This window comes from Nyctereutes procyonoides, unplaced genomic scaffold, assembly GCF_905146905.1.
Source record: "Nyctereutes procyonoides isolate TBG_1078 unplaced genomic scaffold, NYPRO_anot_genome, whole genome shotgun sequence".
In the NCBI taxonomy this organism is placed as follows: domain Eukaryota; kingdom Metazoa; phylum Chordata; class Mammalia; order Carnivora; family Canidae; genus Nyctereutes; species Nyctereutes procyonoides.
The window spans coordinates 17,103,809-17,113,736 of record NW_026575159.1 but is presented as its reverse complement, the minus strand read 5'-3'; the positions used below and the strand labels follow the sequence as shown (position 1 = coordinate 17,113,736).

General features: G+C 47.1%; 1 protein-coding gene across 2 annotated transcripts; it reads left to right on the top strand.

Moving 5' to 3' along the window:
• Window positions 1-603: 603 nt before the first annotated feature.
• KLHL38 (kelch like family member 38) lies at window positions 604-9,504 on the top strand. Of its 2 annotated transcripts, none has more exons than XM_055314178.1 (4): window positions 604-785; window positions 1,159-2,788; window positions 7,258-7,363; window positions 8,251-9,504. In XM_055314178.1, the coding sequence occupies exons 2-4, from the start codon at window positions 1,400-1,402 to the stop codon at window positions 8,538-8,540; spliced, it is 1,785 nt and encodes a 594-aa protein (XP_055170153.1). In that variant the 5' UTR covers window positions 604-785; window positions 1,159-1,399; the 3' UTR covers window positions 8,541-9,504. The 2 variants fall into 2 exon arrangements, with proteins under 2 accessions (XP_055170153.1, XP_055170154.1); XM_055314179.1 differs by having other exon boundaries at window positions 8,304-8,534.
• Window positions 9,505-9,928: the final 424 nt, after the last annotated feature.

Genomic DNA, 9,928 nt, shown 5'->3' with positions numbered 1-9,928 from the left:
TCTGTGAGAGGCAGCTATGACCTAGAAGAGTACAATCCTTGCCACTCTAAAACAGAAGCCCCTGGTGTCAGGGGGACCAACAAATGCTTGATCTTTCCTGTGTCTAGAAACTCTGGGGTGCTCCACAAATATTAAAAACAGCTTTTTTCAGAGACTCCATCACCTCGGAGCCCGCAGGCGGAAATCACAGCCCTCTCCGATGACCCTGTCAGCAGACAGTACCCTTGGGCCCATGTACCGGCTTCCCTAAGACCGTGCATCACCTTCAACTTGCCCAGGACTATCTTCAGTGACTGTGCCAGGTCACAGCAACCTGTTTACAAACATCTAGAATTCCCAGGCACTTTCAGGACAAGGGACTCGAGATGTGTCCAAGTGGGCAGCGAAGTCTGCTCTAAGAGAAGCTGTTCCTCAGGATCTATTTATGCCCATGTAAACACTTGCCAAGGAAACAAGGCATGTGGGCATGCGCTGGCCCCGCGGGTCCTTGGGTGGCTGCAAAAGGCAACTGGACAGTCACATGTCATCACAGTGGAAAGTACATATGCAACTATTCTTAGCTCTGGAATGTATACACTGTCTCCCTGCCCAGTGCTTCTTTCCCGAAGTTCTAGAAAACTGCGAAAGCACCGTTAGCATAAACAAATCCAGAACTCTCCCAGGACAAATCATTTGCCAACTGAAGGAAAGGCCTGGGTTTATGGTTTCACTTGGAGCAGAGGTGGAAGCTCTCCGGAGGGACCAGCCGGACCAGGCATCGGTGGATGTCACTGCAGCAAACCAAGGTAAAAACCTCTAATGGTTAATTCTCCTGCAGGTAGACAGCCAGGTGTCACCCAGGAAACCCTGCCCAGAGTACCGTTTGCTCTCTGCTTTCTATTTATCACATCTTTAAAACAAAACCCCAAAGCCTGTATGAAGCCATGTTTTAAAAATTAAATTGCAGAGGCCCATTCTCATCCTTTAGTACCATCTAGTTACCAGAGGGCCACATCCCCAGAACGACATCCTCGGGGAATGACTAACACCCCGAGGAGGCTCACAGACTTGGGCTGCTCAGATGCACGGACGGTCCCCTGGCTCCAGGCTAACATTTCAGCCCCTGACAATCAGGTAACTTCCAACAATGTTGGTGGTCCTTTTTTTTTTTCCCCTCAGATGATCTGAAGATGCTATTTGCCTATTACCTTTGGGAGTAATCACAACTGGGAACAAAAAACAAAACAAAACAAAACAAAAAACAACAAAAAAAGAGGTGTTGGCTGTGAGGTCTGGGGTGTAGGTGGCTGTTCTTTCCAATCTTCACTAAGCAATATTCTGGGTGAAATCCATAAGCATCTTGGTGGGTGGACATAGATGCACTAAGGCCGAGAGACAGCGCAGGCCAACCCTTCGGCACATGCTACCCCTTGGGACCTCCGCCCCCCCTGGTAGGATGGACGAGGAGTTGCCAGATGGGCTGCTCTTCAAAGACCATGACTTCTCCTCTGAATTGTTGAGGCAGCTCAATGGCTTCAGGCAAAACAGGATGCTGACCGATGTGAGCATCTGTACGGGGACCCAGGAGGTCCCGTGCCACCGAAGCGTCCTGGCTTCCAGCAGCCCCTACTTCAGAGCCATGTTCTGTAGCAACTTCCGGGAGAGACGTGAGGCCAAAGTCCAGCTGAAAGGCATCGAGGCCGCGACCCTGGAGCAGATCGTCTCGTATGTGTACACCGGGCAGGTGCGCATCACCGCGGACAACGTCCTGCCGTTGATGGAGGCAGCCTCCATGCTGCAGTACCCCAAGCTGCTGGAGGCCTGCTCCTCCTACCTCCAGAGCCAGCTGACCCCCAGCAACTGCCTGGGCATGATCAGACTCTCTGAAATCTTAAGTTGTGAGACCCTCAAGAAGAAAGCCCGGGAGGTGGCCCTGACGCGTTTCCCAGAGGTGGCCACGTCGGCCGACCTGAAGGAGCTCTGCGCCCTGGAACTGAGAGACTACCTGGGGGACGATGGGCTCTGTGGGGAGGAGGAAAAGGTGTTCGAGGCCCTCATGGTTTGGGTCAAGCATGACCTCCAGGCCCGGAAACGACACGTGCAGGAGCTGTTCGAGCAGGTCAGGCTTCAGTACATCCACCCGGCCTTCTTCCACCACTTCATCGCCAACGAGGCCCTCCTACAGTCCTCGCCCTCGTGCCGGACCATCCTGGAGACAGCCAAGAGGCAGATGTTTGCCTCGTATGTCACCACCAGTGCCCCAGACCTCCAGCCTCCATGGCATGTCCCCCCAAGAACCTCTTACCAAGATTTCCTCATCCTCTTGGGCGGAAGGAAAGACAACCAAGAGACCACCAGGGATGTTCTGCTGTACAACAGACGGACCAGCCAGTGGGAGAACCTTGCCAAACTCCCAACCCGGCTGTACAAGGCCTCAGCCGTCACCTTGCACCGCAGCATCTATGTGCTAGGAGGCATGGCTGTCGGTGCAGGGAAGAATGTGCCCAGCCACAACGTCTACATCTACTCCCTGAAGCTCAATCAGTGGAGGCTGGGGCAGCCCATGCTGGTGGCCCGCTACTCCCACAGAAGCACAGCCCATAAGAACTTCATCTTCTCCATCGGGGGGATCGGGGAAGGGCAGGAGGTCATGGGCTCCATGGAGAGATACAACAGCATCTTCAACATCTGGGAGAGTATGGCCAGCATGCCGGTGGGGGTCCTCCACCCTGCAGTCGCTGTGAAAGACCAAAGACTCTACCTTTTTGGGGGAGAGGACATCATGCAAAATCCTGTACGCCTTATCCAGGTAAATGGCTGGTCCTTCCCATCACGTAAGTGCATGAGGGTACACTCAGGCATACACACATGTGTGTGCACAGACATACACACTTATACCTGTACACACGTAAATACACATGCATACACACGTGTGTACATACATGCATACATCTATACATGCATGCATGAGTGAATATAATACACACTGTTGTTTGCAGGGAAAGCATAAAGGAGGGAGGAAAGGAAGGATGGAAGGAAGGGAGGAGAGAAGAAAGTTTGAATTCAGCAAGATTTTATCCGTTTATGAATTCTTGTTGTTTAAGATTAATGCACAATTAATCCTTTGTAAGAATACAAAGGAATGTCAGATACAATCCCTGTCCATGAAGAGTTTATTTTCAGAAGAAACTAGTGTATCTAAAAGTTAAAAAAAAAAAGTTTAAGTTAGAACACACTGAATGTCAGAGAGTGAAGTTTATAGGAATTTTGAAGATGCTTCTAACTCAAATCAGCAAAGCCTTAGAAGAAGATTCCCAAGCATTGGACCAAATCCCTGGGAACCCGATCTCAGATCAGCTGAATCAAAATCTCTTTGTGTGGGGTCCTGATGTGTATCTGTTACAGACATCTCCAGGAGATTCTAAGGACCAGCCACATTGAGGAACCCTTCCCTTAAATGATAGGGAAATGCTAATATCACTAGCAAGCTCTCTGAGGAGTATTATTAATAGTGACCCAAATTTCAGAATAGTGTTTTATGCAAGTTCTGATCTCTGCAGGTCAAATAATGATATGAAAAACTTGAATAATGAGCCTATCTTTAAAGATAATCAAAGAGATTCCTGATATTTGCTTTGTTTATTGATTAAGAGTGATATTGAGCCCCAGCACTAGTAAGAGCTCTGGGGACAGGGGCATGAGCAGGAACATGCACTTACCCTCCAGGAGCTTGTGGGACAATCGCAATTCAGGCGCTGAATGGAGAGGTGCTTTAAGAGCACGGGGGGTGGGGGGGGGGTTGCCCTAAACCAGTCTAGAGGGAATCAGGGATGGTGTGAACTTTTCAAGGTTGGTTTGAGCTGACTTGAACAGAGAGTCAAGAGAAGAGAGAAGGTGAGTAAATGAAGAAGGAGAATCACTGGGAGGCTAGAAGGACCTGATATGGATGGAGACAGGAGTGGGAAGCTTCTCTGAGCAGAGGCAGAGTCCTCTGTTGAGGGAGGGGTGGTATTCCTGGGTAAGGGAACAGCTGGACTGAAGGGCCTGGGGCAGAAAGGGGCACACCCATCACCTGGAGGAACTGAAAGCCCGACCATACCCCTGGGACGCAGAGTAGGAGGCATAAAGGTGGTATACTAAGAGGAGCTAGGGGGTTAACCCCCACGTGATCCCCACCAGCCCCCTTCCCACGCTGTCCTGAGTGATCCCCCTCCACCCAGACTCCTGCTCCTAAGCCCCTACTATAGAAATTCTAGAACTTTCTTGGGGGATGGGTGTTTGTGGAGATGAGGCTCACCTGGCAGGCTTTCTAGGCCTTGTCAAGGGGTTGTAGCCACAGGGTGGCTGAAGTCATCAAATTTTACATTTTTAGAAGTTCCTTTGGGGCTCCTAGGTGGCTCAGTCAGTTGGGCATCTACCTTTGGCTCAGGCCATGATCCTGGAGTCTCAGGATTGAGCAGTGGGGAGTCTGCTTCTCCCTCTGCCCCTCCCCCCCCACTTGTGCTCTCTCTTTCGCTCATTCTCTCTTTCAAATTAATAAGTAAATAAAATCTTAAAAAAAAAAAAAGAAGAAGTTCCCTCTGGATGCCTTGTGGAGAAGGGATTGGAGGGGCCTGAGTGGACAAAGGGAGGAGATTTGGGGACTGTTCTAGGGGTCCAGGCCAGGGTGACAGTGGCTTGGTCTAAGTTGATGCCAGTGGAGATGGAGAAAAGCAACAAGCTCCATATTAATCCTTGTTTTTTTCTTGCCTTCACTTCTCCAGCCCATATTTTCAGCTCTTTCCTGACCACCTAAGCAGATTCGGAGCCTATTCCAAATCCTGCTCATTTATTTGAGCCAAGAGAGACATGTTCTGTTCCCCACCAAGCTCTGGCCACACAATACAGATGTAACCAAGTGCTCCTATGTAAAGCTAGCACCCCTCTTGACTTTTTTAAAATGTAGGTAGGTATATTATTATCAATAAAATAAAATAAAATAGCAGAAAGTACATTTTACTAGAAATTGGTCTTTATGTGACCCCATGAGATCCTTGGCTATGTCTCTATAGAATGGATCTCTTTTAAAAAGAGCATTTTTCAAAATAAAGTCAAAAATATGCTAACGATTTCACATTGCAAAATTGTTATTGATTTCCTAAGAATAAATACAAATCTCAAAAAAGCTTTTAAGCTGGCATATCAAAAAAAAATGCTTAATACAATCAAACAAGATGGTTGCAAAGGCAGAGAAAAAAAAACACCAACATGTGAGTAATCCTTTTATACTGCAGTGATGAGAAGGGGAAAAATATTCATGGAAGCTTCTCTTGTCTACTTACCTTTAGCTTTGAAATGGTAATTTTAGTTATTCAAATGTAGTGTAAGATCAGTGCCTTGGGGGTTGCTTGATGGAGTGGGTTGATTTTCTGACACAGATTCAGAGTTTTCTTTACAGGATGGTTCTTTTTTTTTTAAATTTTTTTTATTTTTTTTTTATTTATTTATGATAGTCACAGAGAGAGAGGCAGAGACACAGGCAGAGGGAGAAGCAGGCTCCATGCACCGGGAGCCCGACGCGGGACCCGATCCCGGGTCTCGAGGATCGCACCCTGGGCGAAAGGCAGGCGCCAAACCACCGCGCCACCCAGGGATCCCCTACAGGATGGTTCTTCTGCACACATGTATTCTTTTAGAAACTGTTGAACAGTGAAGTCACTGTGAGATTTGTGTGCGCACGTGTACCTTTCTCCCTGGCCTTTCTACCTCTGTTTCTGGATGGCATAGAACAAATCCCTCACTGTAACGAAGTACCACTTCCTCCACTGGTCCAACCCCATCTTTGATATCCTTGCCCCAGCCTCTCTGGGGTATTATGAGGATTGTGAGCAAATGTTTAATCTATCTTTGAAATCATACCCCAAGCTTGCTGACAAAGAACAGAAAGCCAGGAGGCAATTACTCACTCAGTGTTTACTTCTGCTCCAAGGATCCCACTTTCCAGTGTCTGTATTTTCAGATGAAACCATGAGGATTAGCAGCCATTGAGACTGCCCCTGTCTCTAGCACCTGGCCTCCTCCATGCTTTCTTTACCAACTTCAGGGATGGAGCCGCCTCAAGGGGTCTCCAGTCTTCGGTCAACAAAGGTGACACCTACATGGCCCCAGGCAGAGGCATAAGTGTGGTGGTTAAGAATTTGGACTCTGGGGCAGCCTGGGTGGCTCAGTGGTTTAGCGCTGCCTTTGGCCTGGGGCCTGATCCGAGCTCCCTGCATGGGGCCTGCTTCTCTCTCTGCCTGTGTCTCTGTCTCTGTCTCTGTCTCTCTCTCTCTCTCTCTGTCTCTCATGAATAAATAAATAAAATCTAAAAAAAAAAAAAGAACTTGGACTCTGGGCTCAACCAGACCAGCTCTTTCATTCACTCTAGTTGTGTGACTTTGGGCATGTCACTTAACCTCTCTGAGCATCAATGATCAATGGGGGCAAGTAAGGGTACCTACTTCATAGGATGGTTGTGAAGATCAAATCTGGTAAAATGATAAAAAAATAAGAGCCTTTCCTATGGTAGCAATTATTTAATATAGAAAGAACTTTCATTTACTTCGGTAAATAAATGTTTTCTCCTTCTTTTATGAAATCCATCCTGAATCTCTTGTGCTAAATTTTGCTAGTAGTGAACTAATTTACATTTGATATTTAAACTTTATTTACACTGAAGGGAACATGTTCTGGGAATCATGATTTGTGACTCTATTTCAGAACGTGGCCAAGGAGCCCTGCCCCACCTCTTTGCTCTTTCTCTCTTTTCTCATGCTTCCTCTATGATTCTAATGACTTTCAGGCATGAACTATTCAAAAGCCTTCCTCACTTAGCCCCAAATGTATTCTTGGCTCTAAGGCCCTCCCTGATACACTGGAACATTTAGAAATTTAAACATGAGCCGGAAATAGAAATGATTGAAAAATCATTGGTTTTATGAATACCCAAGCTGCTCCATTTCCCGAAAGAAAAAAAAATGTTCCAAGCAAGGTAAGCAAACACATACTACAATGCATAACTCTCGGTCCATTCTATAGAGACATAGCCAAGGATCTCATGGGGTCACATAAAGACCAATTTCTAGTAATATGTACTTTCTGCTATTTTATTTTATTTTATTGATAATAATATACCTACCTACATTTTAAAAAGTCAAAAGAAAAAGAGTCAGTCTTATTTCACTCTCTTTAATACTACTTCATCTTTTAAAAATACATATCACTTTACAGTGTAGCGCCATGATTATATTTCTCCCTCAGGTTTATCACATTTCCAGAAACACATGGTTCAAAATGGAGACGAGAATGATCAAGAATGTGTGTGCCCCCGCAGTGGTGCTTGGGGAGAGGATTGTTATCGTAGGAGGTGAGTCTAAACAGAGGGATCTCTAGGCTGGACACAAACTTGGCATCTCCCATGGAAAAAGGGTCACCAGTAGACAGATGTTGTTCTACGAAACAGTGTTTTTAAAAGCACAACCATCCAACTAGGGGAGTGTGGATGACTTGACAAAGTTCTTTTCTCATCCAGAAGTTTCTCCCTGTCTTTATCTGTAAACAAGGAATGAAATAATACCGATTTCACAGAATTGTTGTGATAATAAAATGTGCTCATATATCTGAAGCACTTAGCACTATCCCAGATACATGGCAAATACTCAAAAAATGTTTGCTACTGCTAATAATATTGGCCACTAATAGATCATAGTGTCTCGGCTAAGAGAACTGGTTGTAGGGTCAGGTTCAAATCCTGATTCTGTCCCTGGCTATATACTCTTGGGCAAGTTATTCATCTTTTCCTGTGCTCTGCTTGCACATCTGGAAAATGGGGATCCTAAAAGTGGGGACCAGATAGGGCTATTGTGGGAGCCATTCCTGAATTCCCAAGGCTCCTTCTATGGATTTTTAAGTCTGGGGCGGGGGGTGGGGAGGGAGCATGTGAGAGAGTTGAAAAAGCCAATGAGACAGAGGAAGCTGCTGGAATCAGGAAGCTCCTCCCAAACTAATGCTGCCTTAACTTGAGATGAAGCATTCGGGGACCAGAAGCTGACAGATCTGAGTCTAAACCCCAGCTTTGCCACCTGCTAGATCTCGGGCAGGTTCCAGAACATTCTATACCTTAGTTCAGAGTTATGACCCTCAGAGTCCAGCCTTGGTATTGGGAAATGGCAGAGATCAGACATGTTTGCAGACCACAGATTTCCAGTCCCAAGTGAGCAATGCTGAGCTTGCCGATATGCCATTGGTTTTCAGGTTACACAAGGAGGATTCTTGCTTATGACCCTCAATCTAACAAATTTGTCAAGTGCGCAGACATGAAGGACCGGAGGATGCATCACGGGGCCGCGGTGATGGAGAACAAGCTGTACGTGACCGGGGGCCGGCGGCTGACCACAGACTGCAACATTGAGGATTTGGCCTCCTTTGACTGCTATGACCCCGAGACAGACACCTGGACGTCCCAGGGACAGTTGCCTCACAAACTCTTTGACCACGCCTGTCTCACTCTGCAGTGCATACCCCACATCCACACCTCCCCATGAAGCTTCCAGAAACCATGGGTCTTTGTCAAGATCCTTTCTGTTGAAAGAGATGGAAGCCCAACTCCAAGGAGCTCAACACCACAAGGATGCAGGGAGTGCCCACAGGACTGGAAATCCCAGAGCCCAGAAGTCTGAAAGCAGGCATATTGTTGGCAGAACTCTCCACACCCCCACCTTCTCTCCCCCTCTCTCCCCACTTTCCCTCCTTCTCTACCTCATCTCTGTCAGACATCATGCTACAAGCAAGCTGCTGTATCCACAAAGTATGAAGACAATGGCAACTGCTAATCCTAGACTCACATTTTCTAATGTTGCCTTTTCAAGAGGCAAGAACTTTACCATTTTCCATGTATTAACCCTGAAAATAATCCCAACTGGCCGTTTCTTAATTCCCTGCCTTCCTCTTGAGCCAATCATTGTTTCCAGGGCTTGTGCTGCTATAACTGTGTAATCCCGGATCACATCCCTACAGGCAGAGGTTGACTGTCACCATTGACAGCTCATCCAAACGGCACAGAGGAGATAGATGCAGCTTCCCAAAGGAAGAACTGCTGGCCTGACCCAAACCACATCTGCCCAGGTCATCATGGAAATCCAGAACAAAAGGGTCCCTGGAAGCACATGGTCCAGGTGGCAGTGTAGAAAATTGGCCATGACTGTGTTTCTTTGCATTCTATGGATGCAGTAAATTGGAATTTCGGGAAAAAGTGTGCAATGCAGTATCTAGCGTTTGCAAAATTATCTATGTGGCCAGAATAAAGTTTGTTTCTGGTGCCAAATGATGTTTTTCTCCAGCCTCTGGGGAGCTATAAACCTGCAGAATTAATCAGGATTTTCATTTTGGTAAATGTTATGAGAATCGCTCTTCTGAGGAAAGCCAACAAATTCCTCCAGGGATTCCAGCAATTACTGCCCTCTCCAAACCAGGGCTGAATATCGATCCCCACGGCCCCCTTGGTCTCAAAGTGCCTCCCAAGCTGGCTCCAGACCCAAGTTCAGGAATAAACCAAAGATGGTGACACATCACTGTTAGGTTTTTTGGTAACTAAATGGAAATGAGACCGCCAAGGCAAGCGAGGGTCCAAGAACAGATTTTATTGCAGGCACCCTCGGGCGAGGTTCCACGACTCACGGAAGGGAAGAGTGAGTCGGGGAAGTCGCACCAAGACAAGGTGGCAGGGAGTTTACATAACGTTGTAAGGCAGAACGGTTTCCTATTGGTCGGCTCATATGCAAAGGAAGGATTGCAATCCAACCAGTCAGAGTGACCCTCACTATGCAAAGGAAGGATCGCAGTTCGGCCAGTCAAAGGTGACTTCCTCCTCTGGGGTTTGAAGGGCATTGGGTCCGGTTGGGTAAGTCCAAAGGAGAGGTCTAAGGGTCTGCAT